The sequence below is a fragment of the Vanellus vanellus genome (assembly GCF_965231255.1).
Source record: "Vanellus vanellus genome assembly, chromosome: 3".
In the NCBI taxonomy this organism is placed as follows: Eukaryota; Metazoa; Chordata; class Aves; order Charadriiformes; family Charadriidae; genus Vanellus; species Vanellus vanellus.
The window spans coordinates 94,671,064-94,698,443 of NC_138907.1; the positions used below are offsets into that span (position 1 = coordinate 94,671,064).

A 27,380-nucleotide genomic window follows, 5' to 3' on the forward strand; every position below is an offset into this window, starting at 1 on the left:
TCTTCCCCAATTCGGGCACGGCTGCCACAGTTCAACTGCATCAAGAAGCTGCTCTCCTTTACTCACGCATAGCCATGTGTCATCACCGTACCATGGCCACCTGCTACCATGCCAAGGAGCCCTCAGTGTGTAACACTCCTCTGCCCTGGTGCTCCTTTGCAGCCACCTCGTTGCAGTGACTCATTCATTGTGGTGAACAGAATTAAATCCAGTTGGCGGCCAGTCACAAGTGGTGTCCCCCAGGGCTCGGTACTGGGGCCGGTTCTCTTTAATATCTTTATCAATGATCTGGATGAGGGGATCGAGTGCACCCTCAGTAAGTTTGCAAATGACAGCAAGTTGGGCAGAAGTGTGGATCTGCTTGAGGGTTGGATGGCTCTACAGAGGGATCTGGACAGGCTGGATCAATAGACTGAGGCCAATGGTATGAGGTTCAATAAGGCCAAGTGCCGGGTCCTGCACATGGGTCACAACAACCTCATGCAGCGCTACAGGCTTGGGGAAGGGTGGCTGGAAAGCTGCCTGGCAGAAAAGGACCTGGGGGTGTTGGTTGACAGCTGGCTGAATATGAGCCGGCAGTGTGCCCAGGTGGCCAAAAAGGCCGACAGCATCCTGGCCTGTATCAGGAATAGTGTGGCCAGCAGGACTAGGGAAGCAATTGTCCCCCGGTACTCGGCCCTGGTGAGGCCCCACCTCGAGTACTGTGTTCAGTTTTGGGCCCCTCACTACAAGAAAGGCACTGAGGTTCTGAACCATGTCCAAAGGAGAGTAACGAAGCTGGTGAGGGATCTTGAGAATAATTGTTATGAGGAGCGACTGAGGGAACTGAGGTTGTTTAGCCTGATGAAAAGGAGGCTGAGGGCAGACCTTATCGCTCTCTACAACTACCTGAAAGGAGGTTGTAGCGAGGTGGGGGTCCGTTTCTTCTCACTAGTAACAAGTGATAAGACAAGAGGAAACGGCCTCAAGTTGTGCCAGGGGAGATTTAGATTGGGTGTCTTCACAGAAAAGGTTATCAAGCATTGGAACAGGCTGCCCAGGGAAGTGGTGGAGTCACCATCCCTGAAGGTATTTAAAATGCAGGTAGATGTGGTGCTGAGGGACGTGGTGGTGTTGGCAGTGTCAGGTTAATGCTTGGACTTGATGATCTTCAAGGTCCTTTCCAACCTAGACGATTCTTTGATTCTACCGCGGCTGCCACGGAAGCGGCAGGCGACCCAGGGAAGGGAAGACGTGATTCGCCTGATGAGATTTGTCCTAAATATGAGGAACTTTTCTCAAAACAGCCGGGACGGGCCGCAAGGCGACGCCCGCAGTCCAGCTGTCTGTCCGTGTGCGCGTCTAGGCCCCGGCGGCCCGCCCCGCCCCGCCCCGCCGCCGCTGCCCTTACCAAAGATGGCCGCCGAGGGCCAGCTGGGAGCGGCGCCACGGGGCGGCTGAGGCCGCTTCCGCCCGCCAGCACCTGTCACATGACCGCCGGGTGCTGCAGTGGCCGCTGCCCGGCGCCAGCGGGGCAGAGGGGCTGCGGCACGGCGAGCCGGGCCGGGCCGTGCTCCCGTCCTGTCAGCGGTGGCGGCCGGCGGTTTGGTCCTGGGCGCGCTGCGCGGTCCGCCTGGCAGCGAGATGGAGACCGAGGAGGGAGAGGACCGCACCCCGCTGCTGAAGGACTCCCAGCCCGGCACGGGTGAGAGGAGCGGGAAGCGGCACCGGGGGCAGCTGCCCCGGCGAGCCGTGCCCAGCCGGGCTCCCGCCTCGCTGCGCGGACCTGGTGGCCCGGGGCCGGGGAGCCCGGCGGCGCCGTCGTGTTTGGGGGGGACGGGCCGGGCGGTGGCGCCTCGCCCCGTTGTGCCGCGGCGTCGCGTTGCCATGGAGCCGCAGCGGGGCCCGGGGCGGGGGGGGGATGGTCCCTCCCTCGGCTGCCGCAGCCGTTGCTCGCGGGCGCGCGCGGTCCCCCTGTCAGGGTAACGGCCGCCCCGGGTCCGGCGGCCTCGGGGGCTTCACCTCCCGCCGTTAGGGGCGTTGGCTGTTGAGGAGGCGGCGGTGCTGGAGAGCGTTCGGTTAAACACGGCCTCTGCGGCCCGACAGGGACCGGGGGGGCAGGGGGTTGTCCTCAGCGCTGATGGCGGGGAACAGCCCCGTAACTGAATTCGCGTGTAAATACCCGCCCTTGGCCTGCTGTCTGTGCAGTGAGGGCAAGTGGGTAATACCCGCTTCAGCGCCGGCCCGGCTATTAATGATTGCTGGGGTGTCCGCCGAGGTGATGGCAGAATTTCATTTTAAGGCAGCATTTGAGTAAGACTAATTGCTTGTTCTGGAAGTATGGAGAGGAAGGAAGGTGAAAGTGACACGAAGATAATTATAGGAGGGGGGGGATCATTATGGGGTCAGTGCTTAACGGCAGAGGTAGTATGTTTTTTGGGGGATTGTCTGTGCTGGTTGGTTTCCCAGAACAGACAAACTATAATGACTAAAGTAAGATTTTTGTGTTTCTTCAGTATGCCATACAAAAATACTCTAACCTACTTGGGGAAGCGTATTAACTGCAGCAAGAGGGGCTGCTAACAAAATGACTTAAAAGTGCCAGAAAGAGAGACATTTGATTTCAAGTCGGTTATTAAAGCAATATATTCTTAAGTTTGCACAATGCATCATGTTCCAGTTGAGGTGGTTCATCTCACCCACAAGGAAGAATACAGCAGAAGAGCAACTTCCTTTAACTGCCGTGCAACTTGCAGCACAGACCTATTTTTTTAACTTTAACAGTTTAAGAATCTTGTTCAATTATAGCTACAGTATTATAAAACATGCCCCTGCAATCAGAATTAACTCTGGATGTAGGACCCAAGACTACCAGTCAAGGTAAGACCTTGAACATCATGGTCAGCTGCCTTAAACTTTAAGGGCATGAATCTCTGTGTCTCTTTGATTATGGCAATCTCCTGAAGAGATGGGTGACTGAAACGCATCTGGAATCTTCTCAAATCTTCTGTTCTGTTAACCTAATCTAATATTCTTAGGCGTTGCAAATGCACTTGGTGAAAAGACTGGGAAACAATAATTTATCAGCCATTTGTTTCAGACTTGCAGATCTACATGTTTGTTAGATTTTTATGATAAACTATTTACAGTGACATTAGTGACCTTAGGTTCTTGCACATCTGTTTGTGAAGCTTGCTCTCCACACAAGGTGTATACCAGGAAGTGGCTTCCAGAGGAAGAGTAACGGATGTTCCAGTTAATCTGCATTTCCAAGGAAGGGTTACTTTGTTAGTGTGATATTCAGCCTTCTGTTATTATTGTTTAACCCCAGCAAATGCAGGCAGTTTTCCACTTTACCTGTAATTATATTTATTGTTCTAAATCATATGACTATACATTTTCTACTTAAGGCAAATTGCTTTTTAAACAATAAAGGACAATGAAGCTGCTTGACTAGTTTTTGTACAGTAAGCACTTCCTGCTCTTGGTGCTTATTGTTTTTTAAAGTAAGCAATAAAATCTTGGCTGTTCTCCTTCATGGCATTTAAAAATCAGATATGCCTTTTTCAAATGGTTCTGAAGCAAGACTTGCAATTACTGCAGGTCTGGAAGGCGTTTTGCCAATTTGTACAGTAGCCTTGCTTACTACTCATTTACTAAATGAACAGCAAATACAGACTGTCTGTGTCATTTTATGACTTGAGCAGCCATAATGAACTGCACATAAAGTTGGTCAGACTTCCAAAGTGGGAAGGTTCTACTACTTTCATGAAAAATAGAGTCTTGCAGAAATGCTCTATTGGTGCCCCCACTGAAAAAGACAAAACCACATAGGCTCGTTCTTTGTTTGTAGGAAGTTACTGGGAAGGGGAGAGCCTTTAGATATCTTGTCCACAGGGCATACTTTTTGCTTCTTATTGCAGATCAATGAATCCAGTCAAGAGACATACTGCAGTAGCAGATCAGGCTCCAGTCAGTCTTGTTGTCCATAGATATACTTGTTCTACTCATAATTTGAATTCTGAATAGTCAGACAAAGATGAGATCACTGTAGACTGATGTAATATCTGTAGGTGCTGATCTCCAACCCTCCCGGAGTTTCAGACATCCAGGTTGTAAAATTTTTCCGTTAGCACTGTAGTTTCCTCACAAGGGGGGAAACTCCACCCCTTAACTATTTGTAAATTCAGCAGATTCTTCAGCAGTTTCTCAACCACTCTGCTCAGTACGTTCAGGCATTCCCAGTTCATAAAGAGTATCTGCAGAGCTGTAAACTGTATTTTGTATAGATACAAAATTTATTGCCACTAGTGATGTGGTGGCAATTGCACACTCACACTGGTGAGTGTGGTGTAACTTACAGCTCAACTTGGGTCTGGATGTCCTGGTACTGATAAATGATCTCTGCCAAATGTGGCTGTATACTACTGTAGAATGGAATCAACGAGTGTGTTACAGGGCAAAGTCTGATATCTGGGTTTAAACAGCTGACGGAGTCAACTTAATGCTACAACATGGCTTTTATGTTGAATCTAAGACTCATTTGCCTTTGTCAACTTCATTGTGTGGTGACCGCAGAAGAGGGGCATAGTGAGCAACAGGGAAACTTGCTGTTTCACAGTGTTACTGCAGTGTTTGCCATTCCCCATTCTGCTAGTTTTCACTGTTTGGCAGCTGTTAGATTACCTTAAGACTCTCCGTTTTTCTTGAACTGTTTTCATGTATATGACAGGCTTTCCTCTAATCTTGTAGGGTTTTAAGTGTGAAGTTCTACTTTGAATAAGTGTTACTGTATTTTGGAGAGAACTTTTGAAAACCATGTTTCTAAATCCATTTCCACAGACCACACACCACACTTCCACGGTAGCCCCTACACTTGTGTAGGTAGCTACCCGTTGTCTAAACCAGAATTACATTTATTTTGCACATCAGTAGAAAAGTGGGATTTTTTTTTTTTCTTTTTCCACCCTCAGCCTCTACCCCATCGAATACACGCCTTAAGGCTAGAACAATTAGCTTGTTTTCTTGCCTATTTTTTCTTACCTGTAAATGTCTGATATTATTAGTAAAAAATGCTTATCGGTTATTCTTATTTTGTTAGGCTCTGTAAAAACAAAAGTTTTTCATTTACTCTCGTTTCAGTCCCTGCATGCTGCTCAGCTCGCTACAATCTAGCACTACTGGCCTTTTTTGGGTTCTTCCTTCTGTACGCGTTACGTGTGAACCTAAGCGTTGCTCTGGTGGATATGGTAGAACCTAACACAAGCTTAGCAAAGAATACGACTTCCAATGTATGTCCAGAGCATTCCTCCACCACAAATGTTCCTCGCAACACAACGGTGAGGTTTCAAACATATTGTCCTGTAATGTGGCATGTAAAAGTGTTTTTAATACAAATCTGTGATTGATGACTCATGCTTAGGTGGCAAGAGAACAAGCTGCTACCGGATGGCCTTTTCAGTGGTTCCTTTAAAGCTATTCTGAAAAATAATAGCTTTAAATGACTAGCTAATTTAGAAGTGCTGTGCTTAGGGTCAGGTTTTTTAACGTGCGTATTTTCTGTGCTATTTGTTACAAATTGGCTAATCTTGTAGATCTACTATGACTCAATGTTTTATATGCCAGTGATCAACTGCTACTGCTACATCTGCGTCAGAGCTCACATCACTGTCTGTATTTGCCTGTTCTTCGTATAATCTCAATGGCATGAAATTTCATTACAAATTAACATGTAATATTTTTCTCCTCATTTCTTTGATCTCTTTCCCAGATCATGATTCTTGTCTTTATATTCTTTATCTCTGACTTCCCTTCCAGTAATCCAGTAATCATTACAATAGCATTTCTCAACTGAACAGAACTGTTGGATATGAGAAAATGCTTTAAAAAAAATAAATCACCCATTTTGTGAATTTGGACTTGCATACATCTCACCTTATAATTGAAGTTTATTACTGAGCACTCTTGCCATCTTCCTGCCTTCATTTTGTTTGCTTGTTTAGAGGTCATTTATTATTTATCATGAGCAATTTATAACTGCAGACTTTACGGGAAGAAGATGCTGTCTCATCACTTCTGTGAAATTATGCTGCTCATTTAGATGCTTGTAAATTGGGCTTTTGGAAGTGATCCCAAGCTTCAAAAATCACTTTGGGCAACAGTTCATGTCTTTTTGCTGACTTCCTTTATAGCTTCAGGCTCCTTATCTTGATCATCTTTGTTTTTATTACTTAGTCTGCTAAACTCATTTTCCTTCTACTGTGCTTATCCCATTCTTCCACCTACCTGTGTAAGTCCTGTCCTTGGCTACTCAGTTTCTTTATGTTAAATTTAAGCTTCTGCATCTCCTTGTTTGTTTTTCTGTCCATAAATTTTCCGCAGGAAAAGCCATTTTCTAGAACATGACAGAATGTCCACACTGTGATACAGAAGTGGGATTCACGCTCATGTAGACTGAGTAGTCTGTACCTGTGTCACCTAAACTGAGCTGCTTAGAACTCAAAAGGGATAACTGCCCGAGCACTTACATTTCATGTTGTGATGATTTTCATTCTTGGGCTAGATACGTCTGGACAGACTGTAAACTACCTGAATTAGCACTACTTTGATTGCAGTATAGATGTGTGTAAAAGAAGGAGATCCTAGGGAAGAGGCCGTGAAAGGTTTGTAATTTAGGACTAAATGATGGATCAAAGTTATATAAAATATGGTCAGAGAAACTGCTGTTTTGAACTTACTTCAATTTTGGTTTTGGTTTTTTTTTTTTTTTTTTTCTTTTTAGGGGGAAAAGTATTCTTGGGATGCTGATACTCAGGGATGGATCCTTGGTTCTTTTTTCTATGGCTATATCATTACTCAGATTCCAGGAGGATATCTTGCAAGCAAAATTGGAGGGAAGCTGTTACTGGGGTTTGGCATCTTTGGTACCTCTGTATTCACCTTGCTTACTCCCTTAGCTGCAAATTTGGGAGTTGGCTACCTCATAGCTGTCAGAGCCTTGGAAGGACTGGGAGAGGTAATCCTTTTTCTCTATGTAACTTGAAAATGTATCTGAATAATTTATTAATAAATTGTAGTGATTAGACCCTGTGGGTGTCAGTACACTGCAGCAGTATATGGATTGTTTCATTTTTGAGTAGCTTAGTTTTATTTTTTTTTTAATAATTAAAAAGTTTGCCCTGTATTTTAGCCTAAGGTTTTTGAATAAGAAAAAGGTTTTATTTGTAAGGACACTTGAGACAAAACTAGAATTATCCCTTCTCACTTGTCAAAAACCAGGAGCTCAGAACAGTATTGTTTGTATTCTTGCAGCTTTTCCAGTATATACAGAATCAAAAGCAGGAGAAATTAATTCTGCCTTACTCTTATGTCTTGCACACTTCTCTAAAGTGGTTTCTTGCTAAACAAGAAACTAACACTTCATGCTACTGCTTTTTAATGAAATGTGCTTTGAAACATGCAGAGTTGAAGGGAGTTCTAAAATTGTCACATTTCAACAGAATGAAATGTTGTTTTTTAGGGTGTTACCTTCCCAGCTATGCATTCAATGTGGTCTTCTTGGGCTCCTCCTCTGGAACGTAGCAAGCTTCTTAGTATTTCATATGCAGGTGAGAAATTCCCACACTAATAATGGGATTATACATTTTTACTGCAGAAACAGGGAGGATTGACTTAAATCAAAGGGATTTATATTATAAATTTTAATCAGCATTTAATCTGGAAAGCATAATGGTGAAATAAATCTTGCTTTGCATTCATTATCTTCATTTATTCATGGCTCTTATAACCCTGAGAAAAGGTATTCATCTGCAACTAAGTATAAACTTCAGACTAACTTTGGTATAAAGTGGTGCAAAGAGTTACTGTGAAGCTGATGAATAGAAGATACTGTAAATAAAGGAGATATAGTACTGGGAACATATTGGGAACATGCTGGGGCAGAATCACTGGATAGAGTTGTTTGGGGTTTTTTGTTGTTTGGTTTTTTTAAAGCATTTTTGGAGGAACTTGGGAAGAAAATGTCCAAGGTCCCAGGTATTGCTGCAAGACCTCTTTGTCAGAGTCCAATACTCCCTGACCAGATTCTTTTAGATATTCTACATGTAATGTTTGATATCAAATTTACTTATTTGAAGATATTTGATGTTACACAGGATTTTTGATTTAGCAGAGTGATACGCAATATACTGAAAGCACAGTACAAATGTAAGTTAACACTTAGCAAAATATAGCAATTACAATACACATTGCATTACTGGTTTCTACTATGCTCACCATCATGACACTGGGAATCCCCAGTCACCGGGATGGAATACATCGGTTGAAGGTAGCTCAAGTCTGTTGTTCTCTTAGAAATTCTGTTAGTTGTTTAGTTTTTATACCTTATGTTGTACTGAGCCACGTATTCACTCACCTCTTGCTGGTCTGGCTAACTCAGGGAGACAGTCACGCTTTTAGTGAAACAGGGGGTGGGGGTGGGGAGGAGCGGGGGAAACACACACCAGCTGATCCACTCAACTGTTGATATAGTCAGGTGATCAGGTGATCCACTCAACTCACATAGCTGTTTATCTAAAACAAAGGCCACCCTCTGGTCCCCTTTGTGTTGAGATAAAGACAGCTTTTTTTTTGCAACAGCTGTGATCAGTCACACCCTGCATTATTTCCTGAGCTTCATGGACACATTGCTCTTGCACATCTCCACTGAACCTTCATCTGTTTTAGGCATTTATTGGTCAGTCGTGTTGCCCAATGCAGTATTTGTGGAGGCAGGTAAAAAATGTAGCTTTCTAAATTTACTAGTCAAAATTGATACTATTCCTTTGAGGATGACACATTTTACATTCACTTAATGAAGTAATGGTTTGTTTTACTCACTCTTCCTAGTATTAATTCTGTTACAGCTTTCTTATTCGACCTGGGCTTCATGAAGAAGATAGGGCTATGCCATGTAAACTGTGGCTACAGTTTCTCAAGCAGCTAAGCCAGTTTAGTGGCTCTCTTGTGCCAACAGGAATGAAGCCTTAATTGTTTCTTCCTCACTATTTCTCACTTCCCTCCTAGCCAAGTGTCTCATTTCTTCCTTTGTGCTATTTCAGGCACTCATCAGAACCTTCCATGAGCCACTTTAAACCACCTAATGCAACAGAAAGCTTTTGTTCTTTTCTTGTATGTGTTTTCTGCCATATTAGTGAATTAAATCTGCTTTAAAATAAGTCTTCATGTGAGAGCCAGCACACACAAGTTAAGCAGAGAGCACAGAGTTGGGATTGATGTCTATTGCATTTAACAATTGGGAGCTTTTAAAGCTGTCCTTTTGTATCTTGTGAAACTATATGCTAGTGTACTAGTGAGAAGAGGCTGTGGCCTTGAACTGCCAATTGTTAGCAGTCATGGATGGGTAAAACATCTTGTGTAAACTTAGTAGAGTGTTTCCTTTTCCCCACGTTTTCATGGCTGGCAATCATGTGGTCTGTGGTTTATTTAATCATGATCATGTTGATTTTCTAAGAGAACATATGATTGAGGTTATATGTAGTTGTTATTTTGATTTATATTTTGCATTTTTTGTTTTTTGTTTGTTGTCCACGGTCAAAACTTTCTGTCTTAAATAGAAATTATTGTTTCCATGAAAATGGAATCTAAGTAGCCAGTGTATCAACATAATATAATGTTTTCTGAGTTGAGATTAGGTTTGGAGAAGTGATCGTATAACTCTTCGAGAGACAAGGTCTACTATTTATCACCAGTAGAGTTCCTAAGTATGTAAATAACACAAGTTGGGTTTCTGATTTAGATTTGGGGCAGAAGGGGGGAACCTGCTGTCCTTTGCAAAATGTATACTGAATTATAAACTCAGGAATAGTTCTTTCCTGCTTTTGGGTTGTCTCTGAACTGGAATCTGCTCATCTTCTTCCTTGCCTGATCCTACACCCTGTCAAATTCAGGGACCGTGGGATTTGAACCTGCTGGTTATACGGATGCTTTCTGGCTCTTGTTACTGGCATTCCTGTTTCTGTGGAGCTAGTAGGAGCAAATTGATTGTATCAAGTTTGAGTATTTCTTCCCCCAAGTCCTTAATTGTGTTTTGGTCAGCTCTCTCTTGTTTTGCAGCAGTGCCAGTTGACTAATTTGCATTGTTTCAGATGTACTAGAGCCATCACTTTATATTGGAGATGAATGTGCCAAGAATGCCTGTCTTTTATTGCTTTTTGCTTGCAATTTTGGATACTTAGGGTTTTGTGACTCTGCTTGAAGTTGCCAAAGCAGTTTATTGTGCCTGAGTTTCTTTAAGGTGAAATGGCAGCCCTCTAGTGGTGGTGACAAATCTGTTCTGCACGATTTATTACAGAAAAATAAAATAACTGTGAAATGCCACTTAGTTTAAGGGGTCTATAGGAGATCTAGTTATTGTTTTTCCACTTTGTTTTGCTTTCTTCTGGTAGGTGCACAACTGGGAACTGTGGTCTCTCTGCCACTGTCCGGTTTAATCTGCTACTATATGAACTGGGTTTATGTGTTTTACATATTTGGTAAGTGTGGGTTTTTTTTAATTATTAAAAGTACAGTCTATATTCTTTTTGAAAAGCATTGTATATTATAAAACTTATTTTAAGTTTTAAAAATGCGTTTGACATGTAGGATTGCTATTTTATTCCTCCTGGGAAATTAAAGATATTTAAAGCTAAGTAGGTTCCTGTGTGTGGCTATGTAAGCCCTGCTTCCAATGAGCTAAGCTGTCTCTTGAGTTGGACAAATGCTGGTACAAGTCAAATGCTCTTAACTTGCCCGCCACTTGGAAACAATAGGCTGTAATTTCTTATTTGAAGTGTGAAATTGAGTTAATAACTTTAATCCCAGGAACAAACTTCTACTTTGAATGAAAGAACATGTGAAAAGTCACTGCTGCTTTAAATGGAAACTGTGTGGAAAATCTCTCAAGCAGTCACAGGAACCCTGAAGGAATGCTCAAAATGCAAGGCATAGCATGTTTGCTGTGAGTTATATTCTAGAAGAAGCTCAAACACACACAAAAAAATCTAATAGTATGTTATAGATCTAACTGATGCCTTTTATAGGTCTATTTACAAGTCTGAGCTGTTTCATATTCTGCATGGGGAAGGGAGAATCAGAATAAAAGACAAGGGTTACACTTTCCTCAAAACCACCTCCAATTTTTGTATAAATAAAAAAGCGTTCAAAACAAAGGATTGGACAAAATTAAATAAGTTACAGTGTTATAGTTGTATAAAAGTACACTAGGTTTGAACTGACTACTGAAAAGTTACCTTTTTCAAATGACAGTTCTGGGGTTTGGCTTAAAAAAGAAAAGGAGCATTGGTACAGTTAAGCTGTATGTAGTGATATTCTGTGTATGTGCACAAAGTATTTTTTTGCTATTAAACTTAAAGCCAATTTTTATTTCCTCTGGGTGATCCATGTCCTTTGTGGCTGTTCCATGTGACTGATAAAAATACGATATGTATGTGTACGCAACTTTCTTGCTGTATGAGGCATTTTTAAGAGGAAGAAAAAGAAAAAAAAAAAAAAAGGAACCCATAAAACCCCACTTCTCTGCTTAGTCCTCTTTATTGTTTATTACCTCTAAGTGTGCATTATTAAGGCACTTTGGGGAACTACTGTCTGTAAGTAGATAGAAGGTTTTTCCAAATACTCTAATATAATTTTAAAGAACATTATTTTTCTAACTAAATCATCTGAGAGTGTTATTCAGTCGATATAACTGCTTATGTTTTATTTCTATCTTTTCCCAACAATAGGTGCACTTGGGGTATTATGGTTCTTCTTCTGGATGTGGTTGGTTAGTGATACACCAGAAACTCACAGGAGCATTTCACATGCTGAAAGAGAATATATACTCTCTTCTCTAAAAGATCAGGTAGAGCACTTTGGTACAGTCATACTTAAGTAAGAACATAAATCACAAATACTGTCATTAGCTCTGTTGATGTGTAGAAAAACATCCTTAATCTGAGATAGAGGCAGAATTTGTCAAACTGAAAATTAAAAATCCAATGCAGTTGTATAAATGAGAAACAATCAGTAATCAAACAAAGCATTTATAATAATGCCTTTTGTGGCACATCTTGTTGTGGTCCTTTTTAAATAAAAAGCTCAAGTCTATCGCTTGTCTTTAAACTAGATCCAGACCTGTATAATGTCTTTAAACTTTGCAATACAACATTATACAACTTTTTTTCAATGTATCTTCTAGAGTAAGAAATTACTGTTTGCAGAGAAAACATTTTGAAAATGTTAATGAGCATAAAGTGTGCATAAGAGTTTATTCCCCTGACTGGGGAGATGTATTTAGAACCTGTGAAGCTGGCTGAGAGACCAATGTTAATATCTAGGATTGAGTAGGAAAGATTCAGCTAAATAAATGTGAGGTGTGACTTAAAATATTTAATCATTTAAAGTAAAAGCAGAATGCAACAAATCTCAACAAAGGAAGGCATACTTTTTCAAATTCTGATTACAAAACATAATAGTAACTGGTTTACTTTGCAATAGTAAACAACAGAGCAGTAACATACATTAGTATACCTTCAGTGAGAACTGAACACAGTAATTCATTCACTGCTGATGAGTTGCATCTGTTGACTGAGACTCATTTTATGCCCTTTGGAATGAATGATCAGCATAGATTTGGGTGGGATCAAAACACTGTATTTAGTAAACCTTCACGTCAATGTCCTGATCACTCTTTCTCTTCCCTTTTTCTCTGCCTCCTGCTTGCTAGCTTTCTACACAGAAATCTGTTCCCTGGAGACCTATATTGGAGTCCCTTCCACTCTGGGCTATTGTTGTGGCACACTTCTCTTATAATTGGACTTTCTATACACTTCTTACACTCTTGCCCACATACATGAAGGAGATCCTGCGGTTTGATGCACAGGAGGTGAGATAAATGAAAACACAGTTACTTTCTTCTGTTAAAGACATGAAACAACAGAGATGTTCCTTGCTGTTTAGAATAGAAGAACCCTGTTTAAGAACCTTGGAATGTAAATGTGTAGCTGAGAAATGGTAAAAAAAATCCACACAATTAAGCAGATGCATCAAAAATGTTGCCTGCCGTGGAATTTCCACTTTTTTGGGGGGGACTTATTTGACATTTAGCTTAATGCTAGCTTTCGAGCTCATTTTCTGGTTGAAGATGCGTGGTATCCATTTTTAACTGCTCTAATAATAACCATGAAAGTATTTTTCTCTGTTATATGTTTTGTATGATTGCTTCAAATTTTATAGCTTGTTTTATGGATTCTGAAGTATTATCTACTCCTCCTTTGCTCACTCATAAAGGACAACATTTCCAGTTAAAAAAAGAAAAACAAAACTAAGGAAATCATTGGACAAGTGGCATTTTTGAAAGTATTTTAAGGAGAAGGGGTGGGGAAAGCTTTAGTCTGCTTAGAACCCTTTCTGAATTCTCACTTTCTGTTCTTTCCTCAGTGAGCAACAGGGGTAAAATACCTTTTCTCAGTAAGATAAATAGGATGAAAGAAAACCATAGACTTAAGGTCCAAAAATAGTGCTTTTCAAGGGATTTTTAAAAAATGAAATTATTAAGAAAAAATTAGGGGGGCGGACAGGCTGGAACATTCTTACTTATAGAAATTACTTGACTGTACTGGTCTTCATTTAAAAGTTTCAGCAATAGCATAATTTACCTGGAGAAACAGGTACAGCTCAAGTAAAAAGGTGCTCAGAAATTTCAAGGAGTTTAGCTTAGTCTTTTCCCGGTTTAACACATGAGGCTGGTTTAGAGCAAACTGAAGGTGCACGCCATGCAAGAAAGTGGCAATGCTAGCAATCTTGGCAGGAAAAGATAGAGAATCTCAGCGTTAGAAGGGAAGGTTGCAGTAGGGCAGGCTGCAAAATAGCTTGAAAAAACTAGGTGAAGTTGCTGGTTGGGTTCCTTATTATGCCTCTTGAGAATACCTGCGTAAACATCTATGAAAGTCATTTGCTACCACAGCCCTCTATTGCATGTATTTTGTAAAACGCTGTTGCATTAAATGCTAACAGGTTCTGCTGTGAAGTGGTTTTCTATGTCTCTGGGTTATGTTTCTTCTTTTTGGAGTGACTTAGACTGTTGTGAACATTAAAAAAAAAAAAAAAAAAAAAAAGAAAAGAAAAAGCTTGCATAATAGTGTTGGACTAACTTTGTTGCCACACATTTAGATGGAAATTGCATTACTGTTTTAAATATTCTACAGTTGCTGTTGTGTAGCCGACCAGTTTCCATCCTATAATAAAAGGATTGGTTAAAAATAATGTTGTATCTTTGAACAGTGCTTAAAACGTTGTTTACTTTACTGAGACTATCTTCTATTTTTCAAAATTTTACTTACTGTTTTTGAAAGCTGAGCATTGAAACCCAACAGGCAGCATATTTGAGTGCTGATAGAGTAGATTTCAGGTGGGGATGTGTTTCTGGTCTCATTTCAAATTAAATTTCCTAGGGAAGCTTTTGGTTCTTCTTTGACAAATATATGTTTTGTAATAGTGTATAAACATTAGAATATTTCTATCCAATAGCTATCCAGATACCTCTTTTTAATCACAGATTAGGTCAAATTATATCTCTGTTATCTGTAATTATCCATAATTGTATTGAAAGGCTGTAAACTTATGCAGCTTAATAGTACCTTTTGTTTCCCTTCATCAGAAAAACATGCAGAATCAGGCAGAAATCTCTAAACAGCTCTTGTTTGAAGTAATGGGAGTTAACAGTAAGTAATGTCAGGTCCTGAATAATAGCTTTGCTTTGGGGTCATAGGGTGTCCAGCCTGGGTCTGATGAAAGTTCTAGTCTGTATCTGTATCTTGTCTCCGATTACAGCCAGCATGATATGTTTCAGCAGACAGATATGGAATAATGTAATGTTGAAGTGTTATAGTAGTACAAACCACTGAGATTCCATATAGCTTTTGAATTTTTACAGCTTCCACTTACTTTAGTAACTCACTCGATAGCCTCTCCTACTTGAAATTGGTGTTTCTGAAAACTTGCGTGATCAGGTTAAAGTCCACAAGATACCTTCATGTATAGTTTTCTTGTTCCTGGACCCAGTTGCTGGTTTAAACCTTTTGAATTTTTAGTTCGGCTGTATTGGTAGCTAAGTCATGCAATAGAGAGTTTACACGTTGGTATCTTTAAAATGCTTTGCCTTTTTTATCCCTAGGTTTCTCTCTTATGGTAGTACCAACAATAGTTATGTGGATGGATGATTTTGACAATTTTGGTTCAGTCTCTGTTAATGCTCCAGTACAAGTGATTTTTTTCAGCATATTGAATTGTCATTTCAGTGTTTTAACTGTCTTTTTTCTCTCCTTGACAGAATGGGTTTTTATCTGCCCTGCCTTATTTTGGCTGCTGGTTATGTATAATTCTGTCTGGGCAAATTGCTGATTATTTACGGGAAAAACAGAACTTTTCTACTGTTTGTGTTCGCAAATGTTTTACCCTAATAGGTAGGTGCAAGTATCATCTCTGGAACATATCATAGTATCAGTCTGGGGAAAAAGTAAGGGTTTGGGAGGGTAGTGAGACATTCTGCTGTGAGACTAGACAGGATTGTGCATGGCTTGAGAGGAGCAGCTTTATTTGTCAAGAGTAAATCATGTCTTTTTCCACAAAAATGTAGGCCTATTGCATAAGAGAACAATAAGAGATTGCCAAAAGCTTTGTTTAGGTCAAGAGACATCATTCTTAGAAGCAAACTGATTAAATAAATGATCAGTTAGAATCACCATTAAAGTGGGGATAATTGCTTGATAGAATGATACCTTATGAATGGCTTTCTCAAACTGAGATGGGATATTGGTCTGCATGAGCCTATTCCCAGCCCTGTGTTGTTCAGTGTTTTCTTTATTTAAGACTTAAGTAACTGAATAGGAATACACTTGCAAAACTTACAGTTGCTACCACGGTAGGAAGACCAAATAGAATCCAAAATGGTCTTGACTAATTGGGAGGAGAGATGATCTGAAATCACCAAGCGATTAAGGAGATCGGGTTTTTAACAAATACGGGTAGAAGGCTGTATTTAGGAAAAAGTTGATTGCTGATTAAAAGAGGGGACAGAAGAAAGAAGCGGGGGTGGGGAAAGAGATTAGGCACAGGATCCACACAAGTTGCAGTCTGCTTGATGTATGCCCATCCTTGCTGCCTTCTCAATTCTGCTGATTCAATTGCTTTCTTTAAAGTAGCTCTTATAATAAACTCTCAAGCATTATTTATATTTTAAGGCTACACTATTTTGGTGATCCAGTTTACTGCAAGGCCTCACACCCAAGTATGTACAACTGAGGGGGAAACATGCTGTTGTGTTAGGAAAAACAGGACTCTTAGGTTGGCTTCATCAACAAAAGCATGTACTTGGAGCTGTTCTCGGAGATTGTGATGAGGTCATGTGAATGGCCAACTTTGGTACTGGGAAATGGGTGCCAAAGCTAACTGCAGACAGGAAGCAGCGTGCACTAGCTTATGATGGCTGCTAAGCTGTTTCCAGTACCTGATGTAGCATCTCTAAAGCAAGCCTGGGTTCTCTAAATTGTACAGCATGCTCCAGATGTTGTACACCAGATGTTCAGCTCTTGTAACCGTGAAATAAAGCTCATTCTAGAAGGTGTCTGCTGGAGAAATATACATATATTTATACACATGTATTTGTATGAACCCTTCCAGCTCTACTTTATCATGATCTAGAGAAGCCAGTGTTTGCTCCTGAAACCTGGGGATTTAAATGGGGATAATCTTTTTGTAGTGCACTGTTCACCTACCAGTGTCAGTGTGGCTTCTACTATTTTTATAACCATAAATAAATTAATTTACAAAATCACTTTCAGTATCTGATGATTTTTAAATTTTTTTTTTTATCTAGCTGAAGTTTATTCTTTGTGCCTAGAATGGGATTTTTCTGTTCTAGCTACTGTTTCCTGAGGCAGCAACAGGTTTGCAACTCATCTGCTCTTCCTCACAGGCCCAGTTAATGCATACAGTGCAGTACTGGATTCTGTACACTAGGTGGTGGTGAAAGTTGTATAGAAAATGTATGCACAGCTTTGAGCCTCTTAACGTCTCTCCTGTTAAAAGTCCATTGATTCTAGGATTTCTGTCTTAAAGGAATGATTGGCCCTGCGGTGTTCTTAGTAGCAGCTGGATTTATAGGCTGCAACTATGCACTGGCTGTTGCATTCGTGACCATATCAACAACACTAGGAGGATTTTGTACATCTGGCTACAGTATCAACCATCTGGACATAGCACCTTCGTAAGTACTGCTGAAGCTTTTGTTAGTGCATGTGATACATTTATGACCACTTTTTTTTTTGTATTGCTGGGGTGCCTGGGGGATTTAGTAATGGACCATGTGCTGTACAGACCTGGAACGTAAACACTGACAATGACTCAGGTTTACAATTTTAAGCACTGTTTTTGCCAAAAGTGCAAGTTTGGCAGAGAATATGATATGAAAAACAGTATAGAATAACTCATTTTTTTTAATACTGAAGTAATAAATAATACAATTTTGTAATTATATTTACCAGGTTTTTGTCCTATTTGAATAATGATCCTAATAGGACAGTGTTTTTTGAACAGTGTAATACAATTAAATCTTTTGCCCTTTTAAACTTTTCCATCAGAACTATCAACATTTAGCATGAAAATAACCATATTTAAGCAGTGATATAGGCAAGTTATTTGTATTTGAAAAACATGTTCTATATGCTGGTGTCAAAATCTTGTTATGAGTAAGTGACCTGTTAATAGAAGATGATGAACCCTGTATGTACAAGATGACTAAATTTTAAGACTGGAAAGTTATACTTCAGGCTGTAATTTCTCCAGTGTGTTACAAATTCAGAACCTGACAGATCCATCAATTTCCTGAAGAGCATGGGTGTATGTGTATTCTTTTGAAAGTCCACATAAGCATTCTTTGCACTAGTAAAAATCAAATACTTTACTCTGTCATTCATTTACGTATTTGCAGTAGCACATAGATATGAGCAGGGTCAAATGACTTTATGACCAAAGAAGAGGGTGTTACTGTACTAATGTGTGAGATGAAAAAAGTTGAAGTGTGAGTGGAGAAGGAAGAAACGTTTTGTAGAGGTGTTACCTAGGAAAAAAATCCTTAAGATCTGGACAACTCAGGCACAAACTGAAGATGTTGTCCAGGCTTTGGTAAATAGAAGGATGGTGGTCATGTCCACAATGAAGGACAAGTTCTGACTTACTAGATGGATATGACATAATGGAAGCCCAATTGATCTTGGCACATGAGACTAGGTAGCAAGCAAAAGGAAAGATGTCAGTGGCCAGCTATAAACAGCTTATGCTAGGAATTCAATATGAAAGAAAAAAAATAGCTTCTGTGATGAACTTTGTTTTAAATCAAATGGAATTATTAATTTAGAAGATGTGGTTAAAGCAGTGCAGCTAGAGTATTGTGGGGCGATTGTACAACTTCTGTTTCAAGCTTAGGTTTGCAGAACTACAGCAGTTCATTTCCTAAAAATGTAAAATGTTGTCTAGGAGTTGGAGTTATTTATTCTATGTCTGTATCTAGAAATATGAACATAAGCATTAATGTGAAAAGACACTGTGAGTTGTGTCTTTAAGTAACTACTGTCAGTTACTTAACAGCAGAACTTGGATGTCTGTGCAGTTTTGAGTTGCCTCCTTTTCTCTGTGCATCATAAATTAGTCTTTGTGTCATTGTTGTAATATTCCCCTGCACAGGACCTTTTCTTCACTCAGTGCACAGGACGAATCCTGCTTTAGAAATGATTGAGCATTGTGTAGAGACAGAGACTGGCATTCATTTCTAGGCCCTCTACTTCATAGCTATAGTAGTGGGAGAGCACATAATGGCTGAGGCAGGGCATTACAGGAGAAAAGAAGGATCATGTTTAAGGTAGCTGAACATTGCTCTTGGGAAGTAAGTCCTTTCAGTGCGCTGTCACAGAGTTTGCATGTGGTAAGTCAGTTGGACCAGACTCTTGTGAAATCATCTGTGAGAACCATGTTTGTACCCTCTGGCTTTAGGAATCTGGACTCTTAAGTTATGAAGACGGATGGGCATTTCTTGAGGCTGGTTCAGACTACCATAATATGTAAAGGGAGTCCGCAGCAGCTCGAGTCCAAATTTAAACATCTCAGCTGAGAAGCTGGTGTTGGATCCAGTGAGATTAATTGAGGCCTAGCTGATTTATTGGTTGTTTTCATATGCTTCTTCAAACTACCAAGTGCTGGCTTGCAAAAGTCATATTACTTATAGTGTTTGAACGTAAGAACAATGCTGTTAAATACTCTTAAAATGAGATTCTGAGGATATCAAATCAAGTATCCAATAGGGGCACACATTCTTGGCCTGTGTTTTCATTTCCTTTCTATAGGATAGTTTTCACATGTGACCCCCATCTCTCAAGAGTGTTGTGAAAATAAACTAATACTGTGAAGAGTCCTATTGGAAAGTGTTTGGGATGATTAAAATTCTACTTCCAACAGCTGAATAGTACGCAGAAAGCAAGGCTTGGGTCCATGCATCGAGCAAGTGAAGTGAAACAAAATTTTAAACTGTGCTCATTAAATGAGTACAGTTCATCCTGTCCACTGAGTGCAGCAGGAAAAAGGAAATCATGCAACTGCAGTGTGTGCCTGCGTGAGGCATATGCACAAGAAGCTTCTGCATGCAGGTTGATGGCTAAAGTTTCCAGAACTAAGATGTTGTGTGTGTTTTCTAATTTGAGAGATACTTCACTTTGCATTTCTAATGTGTTTATTTCAAGGGTGAGTTTGTATATGACAGTATACAGAGTATTTTAGGTGTTGAAAAAAGCAACAAGAAAACTGTGGCATGATGCTCATACATGTCAGCAGGCATGAACTACTGCTGATCCCTCTAACCAAATGCCACTCTGTTCTTCCTACCCTCGACAAAGTCCTGCTTCTATTCCCTTTGCATTTAAACCAGACATGTTCCTCTAGCATTTCTTTCTTCTCAGATAGGCTGAAGGGAGCGTATTGATTATGAATGCAGGGGAGACAGGTGTCTTGCCAATAGCTCAGGAACTTTGGCCCCGGATTGCCTCTAGAGGCGAATGGCTGCATATGCAGGAAAACCTTCCTGGATGGAAACGTGGTCAGGGTGGATGCTGTTTTATTGAAATCAGTGATTTTCTATTCAGCACGTGCATGCTTTAATTCAGGGTAAGTCTGTCCAAATGGAGACAGAGAAGGAAAAGGTCATGTCCTTGTAACAAAGGTTGTAAAAAAAAAAAAAAAAAAAAAAAAAAAAAAAAAAAAAAAAAAATGTTCTTCAAATACAGAAATACAAAAACATCTAAGATGGGAGGAAGAAGATGACTTTTTTTTCTCCTACTTAACTTTTTGCAACTGTCTGAACTTTGTTGAATGAAATGCCCAAGGCAGACATTCAAAATTTCAAGGAAATGCTTGACATAATCGTAGAAATCTGAAATCAGGGTCTGCATAAAATTGTGAAGGAGACTTTTTGTTCACTTAGAGCTCGATCATTTTTTTTATTTATTTACTGAAAGATATTAGAATAACCAGAAGTAATTCAAAGCAGTTTCAAAATGCACTTAAATGCCCATTTTAATTGGTTGAAAGTATGTTGACTAGAATAGCAAAGGGTCTTTTGTTGTTACTAAAACTTGCATTATGCCAAAGAAATAATGATTATAGTCACAGGAAAAAATGAATGCAAATACTGATACTGAAGGAAAAAGAATATTTGCTATGTGGTTTTGGTTTCTAACATGTATTTATTATGCCATCAGTGTATTGAATTGGAGGGGGTCAGGGACGGCAGGGAGACAAGATTGCTCTGTGGGGAAAATATATTCTATTCTAGCTCTTCAAATCTACATCAATATGTTGGCATGATTACAATTTTTAGTATTGCTGTTACCGTGAGGCCTCATAATATTTCCGTGGCCCTGTTATCCACTAAACACTTCACATATCTGTTTTTTTTACTGTTAGTTTTACTATTTAATGTTCTACAAGTCAATTTGTATTTGGTTATCCCCACTATGCCATAAGAACCTGACCAACAGCTTACTATTAGTCTTGCTCTACAGACATGTCACTTTTTGCTTTCCCATTTCATATGGGAGTCTCCGCTGTGCTGAGGGAGTGGCATAGCAGTTATCTGCATCAAACAGCAAGCGTTATCAAGAACGCAACCTATGTCAGAAACACTGGGCATAACCAGAGGCATTTAGCCAGAAATTGGTTGCCAAAGATCTTTGGCAACCAGGGAAGCTATTAAACTGTGTTTAGTTTTGAAAGTGTGTGTTAGCAGTATTGTAGTGCTTAAACATGTTGAAGCCAAAATGCATTTGGTTCTACTTAAGTCTTTAAATGGAGTTTTGCTATATGTGCTTATCTACCTAAGGAAAACTTTTACACTTTCACACTCAGCTTCATAAAGGCCTATTAGTTCTTAAACACTTTCCAAGATAAGAAGACTACATGCAGCGTTTATAAGAAATAAAGTTCGTTTAAATTAAGGCATTGGAGCTCAGTCTAAAATACATTCCCATGCTTTAAACAGTTACGTAGTGTTGAATTTGAAGAAAAAAATCAATTAGTAGGCTAAATAATTGATTCTCCTTTTCAGGAAGAAGCACATTTCTCTAATTGTTGGACTGGATACACATGTCACAACCTTTTGTAACAATGCTTTGTGATTGAATTCTCCTGTTTTGGTACATAAAATGTCAAAGCTCTGTATCTCCCTTTAGAGATGAAATTATATTTCTGTTATGTTAAAATTAGTGAGGACATAATTTCACTCTGCTAAACAGCCTAATGATCACTGGGAGATAACTCCTTTCTCCTGTGGTAAACTGCAACTATTATTTTGTATGATTTTCAGCCAGCAATTCCACCTTGAAAATCTGAACCACAGGGATCTGTGCTCTGGTGGTTGGAAGGTCGAGCTCAGCTGTAGAATGTCTAGCTCTTAGTTCTCTTCAGGCTCTCTCGCAAGTCTGCGCTTGTGGTACAGTTTCAAACATGATCTTTCGGTATTGCAACACTCCTATGAGAGCGAGCTTTAATTGCCTAGAGTTGAGGTGCTGAGGCTCGGATATTAAGCAAGTTACCAGCTTTTCCCAGTAAGTTTTTATGGCCGCTGGTGCATATGCATGCACGTGTGTGTGATAGAGCAACATGTTCATGGAACAGGAAGCCCCAGAATGGAACTGCAGGAATGGCAACCAGCAAAACTGGTTAAGTCAGACCTGTTTCCCATTGGCCTTGACCCACAGAAATCTGAAGGGGAGGACTGCTGAAGCGCTCGGAACTCAGAGTTTGGAACATATGCTCTGTAGTATAAGTGGATATATCCATCCACACTGGTGATATTGCCTTCTTGGCAGACACTTTTCTAGCAGTGATACCTGAACCAACTCTAATTGTTGCCAAACAGCACTCTGTCATACTCCCTGTTGTCTTTCCACTTCAAGACATGCAATGTTTCTTTCCTAACTTCTCCAATGGATCCATTCCAGACAGTTTGGTTGTGGCTTAGCAAAGGGAATATGGGTTTGGATTATGGATCCTTAGCAAGGCCATAAGTAATTGAAGCTAAATTCCATAACTAGCCTCTGGAAAATAGAGACATAGGTACCGAGTTGTCAGTGAGCTGTTACTAGAATAAAAGCAAGCCATTCCCACTGGAATATTTGTGTTTTAATTTGTCTGTGTGATCAAAATGAGGCCGATGTGATCAGGTTTCCATGGCTAATAAGCAGGATAAGTTAATAAGCAGCATTAACAATTTCTCTTACAGGTATGCTGGAATTCTCCTTGGGATCACAAATTCTTTTGCCACTATCCCAGGAATGGTGGGGCCAGTTATCGCAAAGAACCTCACTCATAATGTAAGTCTGCTTACTGTTTTTCAGTTCTTATATTTTTACCTCCATTGAATGGACATTCTGTCTTCTCAAGTCTGCAGTCATTAAATAAAATCTGGGTTATACACGTAAGTCAGGCTGTTCGATTGCTGTGAATGACTTAATTCCTAGCCTTTATTCTCCTGATTTTGATCAGGAAAGTAAAGCTAAAATCGAAGACCTGTGTAGGACTTTAAAATTTTAGTGACTCACCCCTCATATTTTCTAGGAGTAAAATAAATGTTTTTATCACATTAAAACTCTGATAAAATGCCAACTAGATGAGACAGTTGTGGTATTATTTTAGCAAATTAAGACAAGCTCTTACTTGTTTTTCTAAAATCAGTCTGTCACGTGAGGTGTTGAGTTGTAAGGTCAGCGTTTGTCAGATGAGTGAGAAACTAGATTCAAATGTGTGGGTTTTATAATGCATCCCTTTGTCCTAATCCTGTACTATACATACATGCTAAGCTGTGTTAGTTTCACAAGACACCTAACTTGAACAGTGTTAGATCTGACTTCCAAGATAGTTTAGTCAAAGGGTGATTTGGAGTAGAAAGAGGGACCAAGGAGTTGTTTTATTATTATTATTATTTTAAATCAACTATATGAATTATTCTAAAATCTTTTAAGAAAGGAAGATGAGAGGAGCAAGTTTATTGATACAGTTGAATTTTTGGAGTTGTGATCACTCTAATGATTTCCTTAAAAATAATATGAAAATATTCATTAATACATGAATCCAAACAAATTGGTTCTTCCAGACACCTTAACAAGTAGGATTTTTTTTTTTTTCTGGTTGATTTGGGTATTTTTCCCCATACTAATCCACTGTTATGGTATTAAAAAAAAAGAAAATTAAAAAATAAAAAAGAAGCCTTATGACATCTACAGATATTACTCTTTATTTAAAAAGAAAAGAAGAAAAACAAACAAACCAACCACAGTTCTTTGCTACCCATGTCTTAAGGCCTTTCTTAAATACCAGAGTTTAAAGGATTCTTCTTGAAATATGAGTAAAGATAGCTACCTTGTTTGGGCAAAAAAGCTTATGATTCTGGAATTAGCCACATAGTAGTCATTAAGAATAGCTTACTGCATAGTGCAGAGCACTTCAGCTCTTGGATCGCCTTACCTGAAAGCAAGGTAGTGTTTCCCCTTACAGTAACATTCTCTGTGAGTTTGTGTGGCCTTTGTGCAAATGTGAATTTTGATATGAAGGTTCTGCATCTCAGATGATAAACTGATCTAGGTTGTCTAATGTAATTCTGATAGGACTATCTGTGTAAGATGTATTGGTAAACTGAAGTTGACTCTCCTGATGATTTGATCTTTTATGTTTATAATGCTTTTATGTTGCTATGAAATTGTGCTGAATAGAATTTACATTTAAATAGGCAAGGCATGTAGCAACAGTTTTAAAAGTACCTTTTCTTGAGTGTGGAGCTGCAAATTGACTGCATCTTTTTTTTTTTTCTTTCCTGCTTTTGACAGAATACTGTGGGAGAATGGCAGACTGTTTTCTATATTGCTGCTTCTATTAATCTATTTGGAGCAATTTTCTTTGCATTATTTGCAAGTGGAGAAGTTCAGGACTGGGCAGTCAGTGGATATCACTTGCATAGAAACTGAAGGACATGTTGAAATACCAAAGCTGTGCTGAATCCCAATGTGCTAAAATTGTGTGACCGGAAAAGTGCCTTCCCTACTGATGCCTAGGAGTCTTCAGAGTTTTTAAGTTAAACTCTTTTATCTGTATATCTTTTGTACTGAAAATCATTTGACAGCATATGTGTGCTATTTCCTAACAAGAAACTATTTGGATTAAATATAATAGTTTCATACTAGGACTTGATATCAAATATATGATCAGAGACAACACTTTAAATCGTTGTGCTCAGCTCCAATTTTTTCCAGGTTTTAATTAATATTTTTCTGAATTAATATGTAGGCAGATGTTTGCTGACACTGAAATGAGAGGAAAAAGCAAAGTGGTTATGTAGCACTGTAAGGAGGAATGGCACACAAAGAATTGTACCCAAAAAAGTGTTTTGACTTCCATGATGAGATTGATAGTTTTTTTGCTGTTTAAAAGTCAAGAGCTCTAGTTTTCTACAATCTTTTATAATACTTTTTGTTTTGTCAGTAAGAAATGCACACATGATTTTATTCTATTTTACGCACAAGTTCTCAATTTATAAACATTCCCTGTTTCATGAATACAGCTTCACAATTGATACAGAGCAATGAGGACGTAAAATGTACCATTGTGACTGACAGAATAAGCCATGTGTTACTGTTCTCTGTGGTGCAGGTTTTTTAAATAGGCCTTATTTTTATTCATCTGTGCAAAGAAGGAGTGCAACTCTGTGGTTTAAATCTAGACAATGTGCAAGAGTGAACTAGAAATAGAATATCTGCATGCTTACCCTAAAATAACTTTTGGTTTGGCAGTTCATTTTTTTATCTCTTTAAATCAATGCAGTGGAATTCTTTCCTCTTGCACATAGATATATTTGTCAGCTTGTCAGTGTAAATGCAATAAAATAAGGCCAGTGTAGGGAATAATGAAGAAAATCAGTTCTCTTCTCTAAAAGCCTTGTTTGTTAGTCAGATAAAGGTAGAGTAAAAAAGAACTAGTGCAATAAGCCAATGCTGGTTAGTCTCCTATCAACATAGAATTTGACACTCAAGAGCATCCTTTGCACAACATGCAATTAAATGCCACACAGTAGGATTAAATGAAGTCTATGAAAACAGTGGCCTTGTTAAGAACAAATGGCTGAATAATCTTGAAGTCACAAAGCAAAGGAAAGATCCTGTGCCAAAGATTCCTGGATTGGAGCAATTAGGTATAAAAGAAAAATCACTGGGCTCTGGGTTTTTCATTTACCACCAAACCAAAAGAAAAGCCCAGTACTAAAGCTGCTCCAGTGGAGCCTACCTTCCTTCATTTCTAGGAAATGGCATCTGCCTCTTCTTTTTAGCTTTAAGAGCCATTTTGTTTTGACCTTCCTTGAAGTGTCTTGTTCTCTGATGGTGGAACTGTGTTGAAATCTCTGTTTGTGTCTGCAGCATTTCCACAATAAACAGTGTGAAGTTCAGATTAAATTAATAGTTGTTCAGTGGGAGTATGTTAAAGCTATATTGTATCTTCAGTGTTTCCACAATAAATGGATTGAATATTTACATGTGCATCTGTTGTTGAAAATTACTATCTGCCTGAAGTTAGAACACCATTCTCAAAGTATGCTGAACAAGACTGGTGACTGGGTTAGGGGATGGCTAATATTTTCCTGGAAAATTACCTGCTTCAGAAGTTTCTTGTCTATCTTTACAGGTGAGTACTATCTTCCACCTGACACTGTATTAAAAGGAATAACTTCACTTTGTTTACAGAAATTTGTACTCTTTCAGTAGCCTTGATTAAAAAGGAGGACAAAAAAAGTTCAAAAAAGTAATGCTTCTGGGTATAGATTAAATTAATTTGTGCCTTTGCTTTTCTAAAGATCATGAGCAGGGCAACACGTGGACAGGGTTGCTATTTTGTCTGTTCTGAAGTTGGAAACTTCACCTTCCCATGCTTTTGGTCTTTTTCCTTGAAAACAGCTCAGTTGAATATCAAAATTTAAAAAAATATGTATTTAAGGGAGTAGATGCAGTAGAAGTGAATGTAGAAATTCTCTGTATAACTGAAATTAGCCTGAACTGGATTCAGTTAAAACTGAATCAGTTTTAGATGTATCAGCAACTGAGAAGTCTAGAAACTTTTGACTGTGTAACTTTAAGTGAGCTTGGAAAATGGTACTGAAAAAATTATTACAGAATCATAGGATGGTTTAGGTTGGAAGGGACCTTAAAGATCATCTAGTTCCAACACCCCTGCCATGGGCAGGGACACCTCCCACTAAACCAGGTTGCTCAAAGCCCCATCCAGCCTGGCCTTAAACGCTTCCAGAGATGGGGCCTCCACAGCTTCCCCGGGCAACCTGTTCTTGTGCCTCACCACCCTCAGAGTGAAAAATTTCTTCCTCATACCTATTCTAAATCTGCCCTCTCCCAGTTTAAAGCCATTACCCCTTGTCCCATCACTACATGCCCTTGTAAAAAGTCCCTCTCCAGCTTTCTTGTAGGCCCCCTTCAGATACTGGAAAGCTGTTGTAAGGTCTCCCCGGAGCCTTCTCTTCTCCAGGCTGAACAACCCCAACTGTCACAGCCTGTCTCATAGGAGAGGTGCTCCAACTCTGTTCATCTTCATGGTCCTCATCTGGACCCGCTCCAACAGGTCCATGTCCTTGTGTTGAGGGCTCCAAAGCTGGGTGCAGTACTCCAGGTGGGGTCTCGCAAGAGCATAGTAGAGGGGCAGAATGACCTCCCTCAACCTGCTGGCCACGATTCTTTTCATGCAGCACAGGATACAGTTGGCTTTCTGGG

At 39.5% G+C, this 27,380-nt stretch overlaps 1 protein-coding gene across 1 annotated transcript; it reads left to right on the forward strand.

Annotated features, from left to right (window-relative positions):
* Window positions 1-1,623: 1,623 nt before the first annotated feature.
* SLC17A5 (solute carrier family 17 member 5) lies at window positions 1,624-24,608 on the forward strand (the record flags this gene model as incomplete). Its single annotated transcript, XM_082480938.1, has 11 exons — window positions 1,624-1,684; window positions 5,122-5,318; window positions 6,761-6,994; window positions 7,499-7,586; window positions 10,425-10,511; window positions 11,760-11,878; window positions 12,743-12,901; window positions 15,347-15,479; window positions 17,134-17,281; window positions 22,841-22,931; window positions 24,441-24,608. The coding sequence occupies 11 exons, from the start codon at window positions 1,624-1,626 to the stop codon at window positions 24,576-24,578; spliced, it is 1,455 nt and encodes a 484-aa protein (XP_082337064.1). The 3' UTR covers window positions 24,579-24,608.
* Between the last annotated feature and the right edge of the window lie 2,772 nt (window positions 24,609-27,380).